General features: G+C 44.9%; 1 protein-coding gene across 3 annotated transcripts in view; it reads right to left on the bottom strand.

Moving 5' to 3' along the window:
* The window catches only part of LOC147701307 (putative methyltransferase DDB_G0268948), a 214,079-nt gene that overhangs the window by 65,529 nt on the left and 129,365 nt on the right, over positions 1 to 19,185 (bottom strand). For all 3 annotated transcript variants that reach the window (XM_086928622.1, XM_086928620.1, XM_086928621.1), the window contains exon 5: positions 2,229 to 2,332. In XM_086928622.1, the coding sequence (XP_086784748.1) occupies positions 2,229 to 2,332 (104 nt within the window). The remainder of the gene's footprint in view (positions 1 to 2,228; positions 2,333 to 19,185) is intronic.

Here is a 19,185-nt window from a genome sequence, read left to right as displayed (position 1 = left end):
ACATCCACAGACTGGAGTCCCGAAGATATCTGGAGTGCCAGTCCGCAATCTGATTGGCCTGGCCCGGCAGGTACTCCACCGTCACTGAAACGTGACGGTCCAGACAGTAATCCCAGAACTGTTTCGCCAAATTCCCCAGTGCCCGGGACTTTGAGCCCCCTAGGTGGTTCATGTATCGAACTGCTGACACATTGTTCATCTTCAACAGCACACACGACTTCACTGAGTCTCCGGCCCAGCAGCGTACTGCGAACGAACCTGCCAGAAATTCTAGACAGTTGATATGCAACTTCTGTTCTTCCAACGACAAGGTGCCGCCTGTAGAAAAATCTCCACAGCGCAGCCTCCAACCAACCCTGCTGGCATCGGACTCGATAATGAGGTCCGGGGTAGACCCGAAGATCGCTCGGCCATTCCAGGCTTCCATGTGGGATGACATCTGGTCTTTCACCTCCTCCGAGAGGGGAACCATCTGGTCGTAAGACATGTCCCTGCGCAGATGGTAAGCCTTGAGACGCTGAAAGGCCCTGTAGTGAAGAGGGCCCGGGAAGATGGCCTGGATCGAAGACGATAGAAGGCCTACCACTCTGGCAACTTGCCGTAAAGACGTGTGGGACTTTGCTATTGTCTGCCGCAAGATATGCTTGATTTTGGACAACTTCCGCGATGGAAGGCTGAGGGAAGCGTCAACGGAATCTATGACGAACCCCAAGAATTCTACCTTCTGAGAGGGTACTAAAACGGATTTGGTGCCATTGATGATAAAACCGAGCTCCTGCAGGAGGTCCACAGTCTGGCGCAGCTGGGAAATCAAACTGTGCGGACACTGCGCCATCAGCAAGATGTCGTCCAAACAGACGATCAGGCGTATCCCCTGCCCCCGCAGGAACTCCACCACGGGATGTAACACTTTCATGAAACACCACGGGGCCGAGGACAGACCGAACAGAAGGGCGGTGAACTCGAACACCCGTTCCCTCCAGAGGAAATGCAGGAAGCGACAGAGTGGTGGATAGATTGGAACAACAAGATAAGCATCCTTGAGGTCCAACCACACCATCCAATCTCGCGGGAGGAGGACATCCTGAAGAAGATGAATCCCCTCCATTTCGAAATGACGGTAAACCAACCATCCATTGAATTCCTTGAGGTTGATTACCGGACGACGGCCACCGCCGGGCTTGTCTACCAAGAAAAGATTGCTGACGAACCCTGAAGGGTGCCGAGTTGACTGACGAATGGCCCCTTTGTGGAGGAGCTCCGCGACCTCTTCGTCTATCAACTGAGCATCGGACACCGAGAAGGTTAAAGGCCATGTGGTACCCACCTGATAGGGTTGGTCGAAGAATTCGATATGAAATCCGTGGATGGTTTGCAACACCAACGCATCCGCTGTAAGGTTCTCCCACGCCCCCTGAAAGGCCGCTAACCCACCGCCAAAAGATGGGGAACATGGAGAAGGGACTGCCTATCTATGGTTTATGGACATAATGGAAGGACTCTGTGGAGACTGTTAATGTTGGAATGATGGGAGTTGTAGTCCCAGAGACTTTTTTCTTGGATTGTGTTTATGGATAATGCTTTACTTTTGTTGAGGTATAAGCTTTTTTTCGTTGTAAGCTTTTCTGAGGCTGCTGTGTTTTTTCTGTTGTAATAAATTGCAGAGAAAGAAAAGCATATTCTGAGCCTCCGGTCCTGCCATAGAATCTACACTCTGGAGTCTCCAACAGAGATGTACTGAAGGAAAGTACAAGTAGTTTTGAAAGCTACTAAAAGCGACTCATTTTGGTTAGTCCTTTACCCTACATAGTAACACCAATCACCAGTATTTAACATTCTTAGTACATTCATGTATTAATTCAAGAGAAAAAGATGCAGAGTAAATAGAACACCTTCTGCAGTTGCCGGAACCCACCACACATTCTGGAGTGATGCTTATTGTTGGATTGATCATTTAACTTAGAAGAAAAGACAAATGGAGCAAATAAAGAATGGTGGCCATGGTGTGAATGGTAAGGGCTTGGTCTGAGTATACATTATCACACTTCTTTAAAATGAAAAGGTACAAGCATAAGAGAAAATTGTCTACACATATGGAATGTATGGAGTGCCAATGTTTAGTCATTTTCCCAGGTTGTTTGTTATTTACACTTTGTTTGCATTGTGGACAGTTGTGGCCACTGCAAGGTGACTTCCTGACTGTCCAACATTTCCAATATTTGACGTACCTTGTTTTATCTGGAAAATGCACTTCATCAAATATTTCTTTGTATTCAGATTGCCATAGATCATATTTTCCAGCACCATGTTCAGTAGAAAGAAATTTCAAAGCCTGCAGAGATAAATACAGTAATATGACTAGAATGGAATGCCCAATCTCCTCTTCATATCAATCAAAATATACAAGATGCAGTAAAGGCTGCAGCGTCCTTGCTATTTCACCATATTAGTAATCCATCTCCCAAGCATATGATCTGTTCAGATCAAAGCCTGTCCTCTACTTCGCTCTTATACCTTTTCTGGGCTGAAGATCTGTTATCCCCTCACTGCACAAATATGCTTTAAGCCATGTAGAGGCTCACCAATCAGTTTTTAGTTTTCCGCCATGTCCGCAGGGAACTTTCCCTTAATATCCGATGATATGTCATCTTGAAGCAAAAAATGAATGCCTGTGGTGCACCTGGAGTTTCTTGGCGCATTTGGAGGTTATTTCTTAATTTCCTATTAGGAACTATTATGCCATTCATGATGGTTGCAGATAAGAGTGAGCATTCTGCCTGGTTAGCTAATTCTTTTTGGAGAATGGGACAATAGGATGCGATGTTACAAACCCAAGGCCAGCTGAATCTTCTCAGCCAGAATCCAAGAGGTGACCCATCCATGCTTAGGGTAAGGGTATTACAGATTGGGGAAGAGCAATTACTAGTTTTGAGCAGATTCCCTTCTTCGAGCTATTTCTAAATGACTCATTTAGTCATTTCTTCATCAGTGAGTGAGGGATTGTATGGCATATTGTATATTGCAAAATGGATTGCATTAGGAAGTTGGTGAAAGTTACTGGTCGTGTTGATCTGCTTTACACAGATAACAATGCTGTTTAATTTGCTTAACATAGCTCTGATGGGTATCACAGATGGTGCTCAAGATTTTTGTTCCAATGGAAGGTGATCCTAGAGAGGTTCATTCTTTAACCTTCCACAGAACTGTTTTAGTGTTGTGTCTGTGTTATGATCCTTGGGATGACTAAGGTATGATAATCCACTCATGCTGTGAGGACTCAATTGCACTGTGGGGACCTGAACACAAGTCCCCACAATGTTAAAAATATGTGTGTGTGTAGCATGTGCATTCAAAGTGTAGTCTCATTATCTTTATTGTGTTGGTTGTCAAGTAACTGTGCAATGGTTATCCCAGCTGGTTTCTTAGTAAGGTGGTGTCTTGCAAACTTCATCGAAACCATGCAGTTGTGAAATGTGGACCAGGGGCCAGATGTACGACCCGTCAATTAGGGAGTCGCAAATTGCGTCACATTTACGACTGGCTAATTGGGATGCATAACAGTGTGAGACACTGTTTGCGATTCCCAATGGGGTCACAAATTGCATGCCTCATGCATATTTATAAGGCTGTTTGAATTTGCGACCCCATTGGGAATGGCTAGCAGTCCCAGCAATGGTGGCTTGCTGGGGTCAGCAGACCTCCATGTCTGGGACAGCTTTTAAATAAAAGGTTTTTTTTTTTAAATGCAGCCCGTTTTTCTTAAAGGAAAACAGGATGCATTTAAAAAATACAAATTAAAGATACAGTTTTATTTTTTAAGAGCAGGCAGTGGTCCCTATATTTGTGCATGCATTCACAAAGGGGAAGGGGTCCCGTGGGGACCCCTTCTGGTTTGTGAGTGCTCTACCACCCTACTGAGAAGAGTGGTAAACTGCAAGTGTTTTGCAACCGCAATTGCAGTGGCAAAACCTTCTGAGATAGGTGTTTGAGTCGCTATTAGAAAGGGATACCCTTGCCATGCCCCCTCCTTATAGCGAGTTGCTAACCCTATTTTGCGAGTTGCTAATTGATTAGCGACTCGCAAAATAGGTTTAGTACATTGGCCTGACATGTTTTGCAGTACTGGAAGCGCTGAAATCCCCTTTACAACCACACAATTTGGTTGTGCATCTGGCCCCATGTCTGTAAAATATGCTGCTTGTACTGTTATGAGCACTCTCACAGTGCTAACTCCATTAGCCTGTTTTTCTTCCATGCTTGCTCTCATCTTTTCATTATCTTTATTAGAAAGTGTGAAGTTCTAATAGCTCCCTCAAAAATACTGGTATCATCAATGCCAAAAAACCTGTAAGTCACATGTGATGTTAATGGGCACAGCCATTACAAGATTGATACTTAATGTGAACATGTGGATCAATCTGTAATATTTTGCATTATATTAATTTAGCCTGTTCATTTTGTATATATGAGATAAAATGAGTGGTCCAATGGGATAAATATTCCAGGATTTGATGATTGATTTGGAGAGATTTTTTGTCAGAATTATTGTGGGAGAAATGCGCCAGATTGCCAAGCCCCCTACTCTCAGATAAAGAGTTGATTCCAGAAGCCATACCGAAGGTGTCCTTCATTTAGAACACATATCCTGCTTTTACAGCAGAGCACAGGTAAGGAATAGCAGCAACCATTTCTTTAAATGTGTGCTCTGTAAAACAACTAGTCACAAGGCAGGTTTTGCTATTCAAATCTATAGCTAAGGTTTAGCATTGTTTTGGGTGTTAGGCTGTCAGAAACTCGCTAACAATGTTCGAAATGTGTATCTTGTTTTCACATACTTATCTAGTTTTATTGTTACATTCTCTGGGATTACCAGACTTTTTATGCACTAGACTGACGATTTAAAAATCTACATTTTAAACTAAGTGTCCATATTTCTTAGTGCTATTTTTGAGTGTGTTATTCATAAATTAATAATTATTTAGATTGCCACTGTATCCCTAAACTCATCTAGAAGAACGGATAGTAATCTGAAAACACTGTCTGTGCAGAATTGCTCAGGGGATTTGTGCGAGGGCTGCTGTTAACCAATTCAATGTTAATGTATTGAACTAATTTCTTCAATCATGGGGCCAAATATCCGACCCATGACCCCGATTTCATACAGTACTAGTGGCCTCTGATATTATGTCCTGAATAGTGTGAATCTCTGTCTTGCTCAAGCACTCCGCATGCTTAGCTTGTGGTTTGTCCATTAGTGAAAATGTACTGATGAAGGGAAGGAGCAGGTAGGATTGACGAGGAAGTGGGAGATTTGGAGGGGATTATATTTGCAGGTAAAGCATTTGGAATGGCAAGAGTGTTGGGACAGCAGTTAAGTGCATTATTATTGGTCAGTCAGGTGATGAGATAGTGAGTACATTGTCATGGTGTCTGTATCTCAAAAGAGAAACTATGGACATCTTGCATGGATGATAGTGTTTTACAGTGTACCGTCAATCCATGTTTTCACAGTGACGTGTTTAACTATCATTCTCTACTCGTCTAATGCTATGTCATTTCCTACTCCAAACTTGATGCAATACCTGTGTGTTCGTTATTCCATTGTAGGTAGGTAGTGCTTTATTCGATAACAAATTTCATCATAAATGTGTACAATTTATACAGTACATAAAAAGCTAAAAGTCAGGAACCCACCAATCCTTATGTACATACAGTATTTCATCATAAACAGTTTATACAATACATTAAAAGGGTAAAAGCCAGGAACCCACCGATCCTTATGCACATACAGCATTGCATACTACCCAAATTCTAAAATTACAAAAAATATACCCATAAAACAATGGATAAAAACCAAGGTAATCATCCTGCCATGGGGCCATCTGTCAATTAGGTTGGATCGGGGGTGGGTTAGCCCTCCTTGTACGTGTCTGCCATGCACTACCCAAGTATTTGGCTGTCCCGCACACCATAGCGGTAGAGGATGTGTCAGTGCAGAGGACCCGTAAAGCCATTTTGTGACACCTAAGGCCCAGCCCCTTGCATAGTGGTTTTAGCCATACCTTCCTAGCGACCCTGTATGTCGGACAGCCAAAGAGAAAATGCGCCACCGTCTCATTGGGGGCTGTACATCCAGGACAGGCTTTTGATAGATCACCTCGGCTATTCCACCCAGAGGTGAAATCGTTCACTGGTAAAGTCCCGAGCCTGAGTTTTAAGTAAAGTGATCTGTCCAGAGGTTTCTCTATGTGGTCAAAGAAGGGTTCAAGTTTTCTTGTCCATTTGAACTCAAGGAACCACTCCGAAAGAGGACCCCCTGCACCTCTGCATGTGGCCGTCTCCTGGACCCAGTACCAATAGAGCTTCTTAATCACTGGCTTGGGAGGCGGTGTTTGGCTCGTCCAAGATTCACTTAAACCCAATTGCACAACCAACTGCCTCAGGTTGCACAGCCACTTGATCTTGTTGCTCGTATTAAATAAAATAAGTTCGTCTAGGACTGCTGCATAGTTGTGGAGCTCTTGGGTCCTTCTCAGCTGGACCCAAAAGAGTAGTGGGCGAAAGACGCACTATGTCTTTGAGGGGACGCCTCCCCAAGTCTAGCCAAAGGGGGGTTAGCGGAGTGGAAACTGGGAGGGCCACCAAATCTCTCATGAACTTATTTTCGGATGTGGCTCACTCCGTTATGTTCTCGAACCCCCATAGCTCGGATCCATATAGGGCTGCCGGTAATACTTGGCCTTCATAGATTGCGAGAGTCGGTGCCACAGGTTTACTCGTCGACTCCCGTTGTTCCCTTAAAACTACCTCTGAGACTCTTTTGTGATTTAATAGCATTTTGGCCAAGTGATCTTTCTATTTCATCCGGCTAATTACCCTAACACCCAAATAGTTGAACGAATCAACCAACTCAAAGGGGACACCATTGAGCGAGACATTATTCCTAAATCTCTTGGAAGGTGAAATGGCCATGAGCTTTGTTTTAGAGGTATTGATGGTGAGGCCTCTGTCAGTGCAAAACCAACTAAACGGTCCAAGAGCTTTTGGAGGCATGTGGGGGTTTTAGAGATCAAGATGGTGTCGTCCGCGAAGAGTAGGGTAGGTGTTTTTTCCCCCGCCAGGGATGGCGCATCAGCCGCTTCCTCCCTCAGATGGTCCACCACTCCATTCACAAAGAGGGAGAACAGGGTCGGAGTCATCACACATCTCTGGCGGACTCCAGTCCTCACGGGCACCCTCTCTGTCAATTGGCCCTGGGTATCCCATCTAATCCTCGCATAATTCCCCTCATGGTGCTTTATAATGAATCCCAGAAGTGGCCCTGGGAAGCCCATCCTCTCCAGAATGTCCCACAACCTATCACGAGGGACTAGGTCGAATGCCGTTTTGAGATCTATGAATGCCAGGTAGAGACTACCCTTGTTGATCGTCACAGCCTTCCAATAGATCGCAAAAAAGCGGAAGACCTGGTCCATCGTGCCCACCTTTTGGCGGAACCCTGCCTGGAAATGAGAAAGAACGCGCCCCTGTTCCATCCAGATACCCACCCTGGAGATGATGACCCTGCCAACCACCTTCTGGATCACGTCAATCAGAATGATCGGTCTGTAATTGGCAGGGTCATCTCTGGCGCCCTTTTTATGCACAGTCACTACCTCTGCTCCCTTCCATGAGTCTGGCACAGGGTAACCCCTGGAGATCAAATTCATTATTAAAGAGATGAGTCTGGCCCAGGCTACAGGTTCGTTCAAAAGGAGGTCCCCTGGTATCCCATCTGGGCCAGCTGCTTTCCTAGGGGTCAGGTGTCTAATGGCCATTAGTACCTCGGACTGCAGAAATGGTTCTTCGTGCACCAGTGAGGGGTTTGTCCTGCTATCAGGGTCTAAGGGGGGGTGAACATAACACTTCTATCCCGCCGTACAGTGCAGAGAAGTGGGAATACCATTGCTGTTCTGTTATGTGGTTAGCAATAGGTGGTGTATTTTGCTGCCTAGAATTCCAAGAACAGCATGGCATTCTTCTTAATGGCAGCAGCTTTGAGATCCTGCCAGTGTTGTTCCTCCCACTTTCTTTAGCTAACACTAACACGGTCGCATAATCCTTCCTAGCCGCTCTAACTAGTGAGGGATTCTTGTTAAGTAGGGCGACTGTTAACTCCTTTCGTTTTGCCTTGCACTGATCTGAATACCACGGGTTGCTAGTTTTAACCAGTTTATTTTCCCCTCTTCCACTTTTACCCTGAATTACAAAGTATTGTCCCACTTCCTCTATTGCATTTTTATAAGCCAGGGAGAAGGATGGCCCCTGGGCACTATCTTTATCCAGTTCGAAAGCCTCCAGCTCTACTGTCAAATCTACTACTTGCACCCTGATCCTCTCAAGATTCCCTTCCTGGAATTGAACCTTGTCCCATTTCAGCCTGCGATTACCATTGGAGGGGACGACCTTTTTGGTCGTCCTCAGAGGGACTTTATTCCCATTTCCCTTTAATGTACCCCACCTTAGCTTCATACATAAGGGGTTGTGATCGCTATCCTGTGAGGGAATGATCTCCATGTCTATTAGGTCGCACCACAGTGTAACATCCAGTAGGATGTAATCAATTCTCTACGGGCCATTGAGCCTATTAAAGGTCATCGCTCCCTCATGGTCAGAAGTTGTCCTGCCATTTAGTGCTCTTAAATTAAATTCCATGGACAGGGCATTGATCTGGATTGCCCTTGCTGACCATTTTCTAATTGGAGCTAATGACAGGGCTGGGATAGACCATCTAGAGTCTTCCTCCTCTATACCCAGGGGACCGTCTCTAGATAGGGGTTCGAATTTACAATTAAAATCCCCTCCCACTATGATTTTTGAGGTTGGGGGCATTTGGCTAATACCTCTTCTAGGGACATCAATGTACATGAAACTGTGTTCCCTGGAGTTCCTCTAGAGTAGATATTAAACTGATTTATCCTACTTCCCTAATGTGTCCTGCGAAAGAGAGACGTAAGATATCACTAGTCGCTGACTCATGGATAGTAATATCCCAGTTCAATCCAATTTTTACCCAGATGTGCAGTCCTCCAACAGGTCTACCCTTGCCACAACTTGATGCGGGCATGTAGAAAGTTACATATCCGGATTTGAACACTGGGAGCAGGCTCCAGGTTTCTTGGAACATGCATACATCGAATTTCTCGATGAACGCGTTCCATTCTGGCAGGACCATCTTTTTTTGCAACCAAGCAACATTCCAGAATAGCATATGTATAACCCTATGATCTGTAACAGGCATGTCAGGGGTGACTCCATTATTCCCACCCTGCGCACAGACATTATACTCACCAGTCGCGATAAAAGAGCTAGCCTGTTTCGGAGGTGAATTATTGTAACCATTGCCACCTTTTTTTGGATGGTAGCTATAGTCCTGCTGCTATCAGAGTTAAAGGCATCTATGGGGCTCGCTTTCCTAATATCAAGGTTGTTCACAGCTGTGGGAACCACTTTCCCCTTGTTTAAGAGACTTGGTGATTTTGCATGTCAATCCACTATATCCAGGCAGCTGAACCTGTTTGTGATCAGGAAGCCACTCCAGTTATCCATACGTACTGGCTCCATGGTTGGCTGCTCCCCCCAGGGTCCCCATTTCCGACCCCAGTCTCGGTGCCCTAATCATTGTGAATAGGGGAGTGTCTGTGGTTTAATGTCCCGGTCCAGTTTTTAACACTTACCATATTGGTATCCCCAGCATAGGGGAGAAATTATGAGATTATGTGTGTGTGTTGCAAAGATACATTTGTGGCCAATGCGTGAATGTGTTTGTGGTAGTAGCCTGCTTATATAGAGTGCATTTGTGTTTGAAACTTTCACATATATGACTTTACTCCAACTGCATTTAGGTATTTATCCTTCTCAAGATGTAGCAGTATGAAGTGACAATCACTGAAACCTTTGTGAACTCATAGATTGGGTTTTTATATTCTTAATTAGTAGTAGTAACATTTCTACAGAAATATTTTGCATTATAACAATATTGGTGCATAAATAAAACGTGGTAAAAAGTGGCAGGCCTTTGGCAATTTTGTGAATTATTTATGCCATTTATGGAACTCCATTCTTCAAAGAGACAGTACTAGGTGCTGTAAAGGCCTAGTTATATATAGTTATACTAAAGGGATAATTATCTAATGGAATTTACAGCACGCCTGAGTGAAAATACTTACTTTTTCCTCACAAAACTGTGCAAAATTCCCAGAACCTTGTGAAAGTATGCTTTGGTAGCAAAATATAATTTTCTAGCAGCTTGCAGTACTTTTTTTTAACCTACCTGTGTTAAACTTCTTGCTAGATGCTGGTAGAAGAGTGTCTCAAGTAGAAAATGTGCCACGTCAAGACACTTTCTAATGACTAGTCTCTGACTGGTATTTCATGATACTTGTTAACACAACATGCAGGCCTGAATAAAAGAAAGTATGCAAAATGGTGTAATGCATATTTTCACGAAATTTAACTTAGGGGTCGATTATGATGGCTGACGGCCGCACACAGAGGTGAAGGGACCGTCGGCAGAGGCAGCGGCATTCCCTCCATTGCAATTAGGATGTGACCGCCACCCTGGCGGTCACATCCTGTATATTTAACATTGCGGCTGGTGCTGCTTTAATCAGCACCAGTCGCAAAGTTAAAAGTGCATGCTGTGCATTTGCATGCACCACTCTTGGACCTGCGGCATTGTGCATGCAACTGCAGAGGGGTACCATAGGTACCCCCCATGTGCACCCCCCACCACCCCTTCACCCTGGGGGCCCGCAACGGGCCCCCAATGCAAGGACCGTATGCCTTTTCATGGCGGCATTGCCGCCACCGAAAGGCATAGCCCCCAGCACATTCTAATATGGTGGCGGTGTCTGATAAGACACCGCCACCATATCAGAGCTTTTCAGCCGCGGTCGCAAGGCGACCGCGGCGGAAAAGCGGCAGACGGTCTTCCCGTCTGCTGGGGGGAAATAGGTGGCGGGTGGGCAAGCGATCCGTCCGCCATCCTAATTGACCCCTCATTTTGCGTAATAGGACATTTTTTAAATGTATGAACTTTGCAGTTAAGGGCCAGTGTGCAGCATGTAGCAAGAGATTTATTGGTCCCTCAAATAGCATCGCCAATGGAAAATATGTTTTATCTGTATATATTAACAGATGGCTTGCAACTTCTTCTTTGAATGAACGTTTACAAATGAAATTACAAACACTGGATCATCTCTGGATAGTGGTGGTTTTTACAGCATTTCCTAATACTGAAAAGCAAATCTATTCCAATATTCAGAAAGGATGGACTATCAGTGCATTTATGGACTTATAATAAATTTCACTCCGCTGAGAGTTGAGCCTTCAATAATTTCAGTAATGCATGAAAGGATGATGCAGTGCTTATATGAAGTAGCACTTCAATCAGAGGTGCAGAAGCAAAAAATCGACTTGCTGCACAGACAGATCTATTCATAGTTGACAGTGCAGAAATATTTGGGTGAAACTATAATCCAAGACAATTGTTTTTTAATTAAGCTTAGCATGTGGTTGGAATGCAATAGTAGAAATTACATATTTCACCTGTGGAGAGTTGACGTGTAGTAGTGGTTATTTTTAAAGATGTTGAGGTTTGAGGAGGTTCCGTTATGTTGGAGGTTGGGAGTATGTCATTGGGGACAAGGGATTTGTGGGCCCTGGGCAAAACATATTTTGGGGGTCTCCATTTCAAAGAAATCTGAATTTCTGATTCATTTTCAGCTAATTTGTGGCCATTGAACTATACATTCAAATTTCAAATACAATTAAAGAAAGAAAACAAAAGGCAATTGTGTATATAAAATGTGCATGGGCTCACTGATAGTCTGTAATACTCTTCCTTTTCTTGATCCAACCTTGACCGGTCTTGAAGTATCTATAGCAGAGCACAAGACACTATGATGCATCCCCCTATGAGGTTTTAGTGTATTTGGCAACAAACAATGATCAAAAGAGGCAGGATTTTATAGATTTCAAACATTAAAATTTGCATTACAATGACATCAGAAGGGGGCGTGGCCAAAGAGCAAACATGGCAGACACGAGCTAGAGGAGCTCTGTAGCCGGAGCCGCTCTGCCCAGTATCAGACCATCATCTGCCATCAATCAACAGGGGAAATGAGTCCCCTGGCTTTCCCTACCTGATCAGCTACCGCGGTCCAAGTCTGGAGACTATTGGGACGGTTAGTGAAGAGCTGAGGTGATTTGGAGTGGGGAGGAGACGTCGGATCGTTCACCTCCCGAGGCAGTAGGAGAGGCCTGAGAGATGTGAGACCGGGTGGCTGAATATCGAGGGACGAGAAACGAGGGACATCACCACACCGGGGTGGAGATCGCAGTTCTGCCGCAAAGATCGGGAAAGGACCCTGCACCTTCGCAACACCCGGCAGCCTGGCTGGGACACTCTGGTCGGAGGGTGGGCGGAGACTGGGACAGAGTGCACAGCGACCTGAGGCTGCAAGATGTGTGGCCTCCGGCCCAACTGAGCAGCATATTTGAAGCGCTGAGACACGCCTGTCAGTGAATGCAGAAACTGAAGGCCGCGCAGATAGAGGTGAGGAGGTTGTTGGGTGGAGACACTGTGGTTCAATTGCCCAGGCCTTGACCCCCCCCCGTCGCTCCTGTATGCCTCTGAAACATCAGGACATGTCCAGTGGGCCGTCCAGATACATAGTTTGGAGTAACCTCCAGTGGGTTCCTCTGGGGCTTGGGATTCAAGCAACGCAATGCACCAGTGAGGTCCTACAGAGGAGCGAGCCTCCGTGCCTGCACCCGCACTTGATAGTACATTCACCCTCCAGGGCGAACTGTTAAAAAGACACTCCCTGGTAAGCTTTTGAAAGTAATTTATTACGTACCTAACAACCACCAACTCCTGCTCCCACCTCTCCACTCTCCTGGTTACAACTGTCTTTCTCAAGACGCTACCATGGAGATGGGATGGAGCATGCACATGCACCTTAATTGAAATCATTACAACACATCCCCTTTACAGGGAAAACAGAAGTAAAGGTGAAGAAGATTGAAAAGAAGAAAATTAGCAAGAAGAGAAGAAAACAATTGATACAAAGCATTCTAGAAGATAAGAACACATCAAAAATGTTCATGAAATCATGACAAAACTCAATACTTTCACCGTTGAAAACAAATCATGAACTATCAATACATTTCATAGTCCTCATACCTCTCTGGAGCATAGCGAGACCTTGGAGGAAAAGATGTAAGACCAGATTTGGTGGATGCACTTGAATTAAATGAACTGTTGGACAAGAGGGAAACTTGGACTTATCACCTTGAAACTTGACCAAACGAGACATGCTCCACTTACCACCATTATGAACAGTAACCACATTTTTACTTACAGAAGTAATAACAAAAAGTCCCATGAACTCAGTGACAACTTTGTGGTCTTTTGTCGAGTCCCAAATCACACACTTTCCATGTCTTGACCTCAGTGGTTTATTAAAGGTCAAACCTTTCCTTGTACTTTTTTTGGCAAGACTTGATTTTACTACTCACCTCCTCTTCATTTAAACCGGACTTTCTATGAGAAGTAACCATCCAGGATTGAGTTTGGACAATGCAACCCTCCCACGCACAACTGGATAGGGAGTTTTTTGCAGGCAGTATTAACAACCGTGCGATGAGCCCACCAAGTATCCCTTAAAACATCTTTGAGGGAAATGCTCATCTACATAGCTCTTTGCACATATGCTTTAACTACCCGCTCGCAGCTACTACCTGGGAAACGTGACTTTGTTCCAGCATTCCCAGGGTTCCGCGCATACCAACTCAGCGCACCTGGTGTCTCTTCCCGCCCCCTGCTCCTCCCTCCCTCACCGGCTACAACAGCTCGGTGCCCCCGCTTCGCGGGTGCCGCTCGCAGCTACTACCTGGGAAACGTGACTTTGTTCCAGCATTCCTGACGCTTTGGGAGCCAGCTGCCTTTTGGGGAAATAATCGGCTTAGATTGACTGCCGTTTTCAGTACAGGGGCCGGGACTGCGAAACCCAGGGTTCCACGCACCTGGTGTCTCTTCCCGCCCCCTACTCCTCCTATATAGCAACGCCCCCAACGCTTAGCGGGACGCGAGCGGGATGCCCGGACGAAGCCCGGACAAAGGGTGGGACAGTCTGCGACAGTCCGAGACTGGCAGAGACCGGACTGGGCCAGGAACGCTGCCCATTTAACTTCGTGAGTGACTCCAACTCTTTGTGATAACTACGACGTACCATAGCCCTTACTAACAGACATAAGGGGAGGTCTCATAGTACTTGTAAGTTGTGGTTTTTGGACTATAGGCTTGTTATTTATTTTGGACCACTGTGGTTGTTGAGTGTTGTCACAGGTATGTCCAATTAAAAGCAATGTACTGCTCCTCCTAACACCATGGATAACTATCTATTTCAAGTGGTCGCTAAGATAAACAATGATAGAAGGGCTTTCCTGGGGTTGAGTCCAACATCCACTAATATCTCAACCGAATCACCCCGAGTTAATTTACAGGAATTAGAAGACTAGAGAAACAGGGGTGCTTTCCCAGATCAGTACTGAGAGCCCCGCTCAAAATGTATCTTCACTTGCTACATTGAGTAAAGTAGATGAGGTTGATCATGATGTCGCAGACTTGGATTTAGAAATAGTGGAGGATAACTCCCCTAAACCTGCGCCTGTTCCCGCGCCTAGGGTGACTAGAGGGGCCACAAAGGGACAACCTAAGCGTGCCGGGTTACGCTCTAGCAGAAAAAGACCAGCAACTCCACCTAGGAAAAATGGTACAGAGAATGTAGTGGTTGAGGATGAGGGCAGTATGTTATGGGATGAGGCCAACATTAAGAAATTCATGGAAATGCTTGATCAAAAATTGAGGGGTATAATTAAGCCATTGTTATCTAAGATTGACCAACTTACTGACAAAGTTAACAAGCTTGAGGGTCTTCTGTTGAACGCAAATGAAAACATGGTGGAAATACCAAACCAGGTGGTGGATAAAATTGAGCAAAACATAGGGAAGGAGGAACTGGAGAAGGTAGGGAGTCGGTGGTTCCGACTCATTCTCTTATCCCCCCCATGCTTAGCAGCAAATATCCATCGCCCAGCAGATCCGTTGATAATGAACGGGTCCAGGGAAGATTCTTTTCTGGAATCAGGTCCAATGGAGTTGATTGTAGAAGCATCCCCACTGATCCTGGTCCTAGCTAATGTACCAACCCTGAAGCTTGGCCAGACAGAGTCCCCCCAATCACTCTTAAGTAAAGCTCTATACTGGCTGATTAATAACATGCGCATCACCCACTGGGGTACACATAAACTCTCAGAGGAATTATTAACTGCCAGAAGAGTGAAATGGATAGGCAGTAGCCCTAAAAGATTTGAAGGCAACTGTGTGGTACTTAACTTTAAAGGACCAGAAGTATTACCCGATATTCTACCCAGTCTTCTACCACCTCAACGCAGAACAGCAGAAATCATCCCTCTAACACTTGACTTCTTTTACATTAGAAGAGGCTTCATTGCTAAACCAAGTGTTTTGAGGACCAAATGGACCACAGTGGCTAATAGAAGGGGTGGGGGTGGGGGTGTCCAAAGTTGTGACTGGGGTGTAAACTTAGAAAATAGATTTGCAGCATTGTCTAACCTAAACGAGTGCGATTGACTCGTATATCAAAATAATATGATAGGATACTCTCATGTTGTGAAAACAGATAATGACAGTGCTAATAAGGAGGGCTCTTTAGCCCCGACCCAGGTAGCCAACCGCATGGTAGCTCCCATTAGTAATAAAAGGGAGGGGGGGCCCGATACCTTGGAGTGCTATAGCACTCTAGCCCGGTGTAATAGTAGCGAGCCATTACTCCGATGATGCCCCTGGCATCCCTTCAGAATTTTTAGTAACAGAACCTACACAGCAGAATATAAACACAAGTAACCTTGCAAGACTTGGCCAGTCAGAGCCCACTACAGCTAAATCAACATTGACCTTAATTTCTTGGAATCTTGCTGGGATAGCGAATAAAGTAACATCCCCTAAATGGTGTGCTTTTATCGATCTACATGATATTATATTATTCCAAGAAACATGGTCACAACGCCCTGTATATGGGTGGGGTACCTCAATTTCTTTATTTCTGCAGTGACAAATGGCAAAGGCCGCCCATCAGGAGGTATGCTGATTTGGGTTCGTCAGTCGCTGAATTGTACAACCCAGCAAAGATCCCTTCTTTCCGGGGATATATTATCAGTTAATATTAGATGGGACAATGGTGAAGTACTAGCCCTTTTTAATATATATGCTAGGGGGGTCAGAGGGGGAAAGACCTCAGACGTAATAACGGTCCTCGAACAGGAGCTAGAATCTTTGCCCCTAGAACAATCTATTATTGGTAGAGGTGGATTTAAATACTACTTTTGAACCCCTGGGTCAAGAGGATAAATTCTTAGCGGAGGAAGAGGATAGCAAATGGGGAATCCCCCAGCTTGAGATAGCTGCAGTTAAAAGATGGAGTACGGTGGCCATTCAAGTGAAGAGCCTCTGTCTAGCTAGAGGCCTTAGAGCTGCAAATGGCCGCACATCCTCTGACCATGCTGGGAACAGCACATTCGACAACGGTCGGGCATCCAGTAGAATAGACTATTTTCTGGTAGATACCAGGGTCTGGAGCAAACTCATTGATATGACTGTAGTAAAAAGAATGGAAAGCGATCATAACCCGCTGTGTATGGCCTTCAAGTCCTATTTAGAGGAAAGGGGGGTAAGCTCAGAGGAAGAGAGGGTGACCCTGGACTTAGTATGTACAAAAAACCAGCGGCATCTAAAATGGGGGAAGCTAGTAGAGGATGAGGGGAAGCTAGATGAGCTCAAGAGAGTAGTAGGTGAGGAAGTAAATAACATAAAACTACTCACAAGTAACTCTAACTTTCTAGATATTTTGATGGAGGCTCACAAAAAACTCTTTTTCAGACTGCAAACATTCTTCTTAAAACCAGTAGGCCACAATAAGGGCAAAAAACACCAAAAGCAGGCAGGGATGGTACGGTAAAAGCTGTAGACTCGCACGCCAGAACCTTAGTAGAGAGCTTCAATCGGGGAACGCTGAAGCCGTCAGGAAAGCCAGAGACACTTATAGACGCACACAAAAGCAGGCGAAGAGGCAATGGGATGAGTAACAATGGGGTGAGCTTAAAACTGCATGCGCGGCCAAAGATTCGAAGTTATTCTGGTCAACGGTAAAGTGGGATAGGGGAGGGTTGGCTGCCCCCCCTCAAAACCATGTTGCTATCAATAGCTGGATAGAATTCTTCAAACCTCAATATGCTCGCAATCAGTCACAAGCCTGTGTTACTCTGCCTCCAACTGTCTATTACAAGCATAATGTGTTTAATGAAAAAGATGTAAGTGTTGCCCTTGACTGTGTAATGAGGGGAAGAGCGCCAGGCATGGACGGTATACCAGCAGACGTCTACCTAAGTGATAGGAATACATGGTGTATATATTTTGCTTGGCTTGCCAATGCAGTGGCGATGGGTGGTGAAGTACCTTTGTCCTGGCTTTGTCCTGGAAAGGAGCGGAAATTATCCCAGTGTTCAAAAAAGGTGACAAATCACTCCCTAGCAATTATAGACCCATCAGTCTCATAGATTCAGCTCAGAAACTAATGGGTCGTATGGTGCAGAACAAGCTCCAAGCATGGATAGAGGAAAATAACATCTTGTCACCATACCAAGCGGGGTTCCGTCCACTGACAAGTTCCATCGACCAGGTCTTTTACTTCATTGCCCTGTATTGGAGGAACGTCACCTTAAATACCGGCCCTCTATATGCTGTCTTTGTAGACCTAAAGTCAGCTTTTGACTTGGTCCCCAGGGACAAGCTTTGGAAGGTCCTAGCTGATGCAGGGATAAGCCAAGAACTTCTTACTCTCCTTGTACGACTGCATGAAAATAATTATGCCAAAATTAGATGGGGGTCACAGGGAGAAGTAACCAAGCCATTCTCCGTAGAGCGTGGGGTGAGGCAAGGTTGCGTGCTAGCGCCAACATTGTTCTCGATATATATAAATGGTATAGTAGAATTTCTGAAGGGGTCCCCTTCTGATGCCTCATAATAGCTGGTTCACATGTTCGCGTCCTAATGTCTGCGGACGACACGCTTATATAATCACATACACCAAGCGGTCTACAAAAGGCGGTCAACGCATTTGGTGAGTTCTGTGATTCTCGAGGTTTAGAACTGAACACCAGTAAAACAAAGTTTATGTGTATGAACTGCCGCTCGTCGTTTAAAGGCGTTATTACCTTTAAAGGTACTCCTCTCAAGCAGGTAGATGCTTTCACCTACCTTGGAATAACACTACAGGGGAACTTGAAATGGAAAACACACATAGATACTGCTGTACTAAAGTTTAGCCAACTAGCAGGAGCATTATCATTAAAACATAAAACTTCTCTTACTAAACCAGTAAAGTGTGTTCTTGAGATCTATCACATGAAAGTCATTAGTGCTAGCTTATACGGTTCAGAGCTATGGGGTTTTTGTAATCTAACAAACCTGACTATAGCAGAAAACAAGTTTCTTCGGGGGCTGGTAGGGGTGCCGCAAAGTACGCCTACTGTTCCTTTGAAATTAGACCTTGGTAGGAAAAACATTGCGGACTTAGCGAAGCTGCGACCACTGTTGTATTGGAGACGTCTAATGGTGACCCCAGAGTTAGCCCACTATGCTTCAGCATTGACAGACATTGTTCTACTTGACCGCTTTCATAAAATTGTTTGGTTGAAAGAATTACGGGGGGTACTGTCACAGTTAAAACTAGACCACCTATGGGGTAATACTGATGTGTCCTGCTTCCCCTCAAAGATCAGGCTGAAACAAATTTACTGGGAGATGGTGAATCTTAGAACTTTTGCAAATGGGACTAACTCTTCTCTGACGAGACGCTTCCTGGACCTAAAAATGTCCCCTTCGTGTGAAGCGTATTGGGACTTGATTGAGAAGCGGCACAACAGGAAGTTGTATTTTCAATTTAGAGTCGGATCGCTCCCAGTAAATGTGTTTAAAAAGAAATGGTCTACAACCTGGGCTGAGAATTGTTATCACTGTAAAGACCAAGTTGAGCATGTCTCCCATGTTATGTTATGTTA

Source organism: Lissotriton vulgaris, chromosome 7 (genome assembly GCF_964263255.1).
Source record: "Lissotriton vulgaris chromosome 7, aLisVul1.2, whole genome shotgun sequence".
In the NCBI taxonomy this organism is placed as follows: domain Eukaryota; kingdom Metazoa; phylum Chordata; class Amphibia; order Caudata; family Salamandridae; genus Lissotriton; species Lissotriton vulgaris.
The sequence above is the reverse complement of the archived record's forward strand: the minus strand, read 5'-3'. Positions and strand labels throughout refer to the sequence as shown.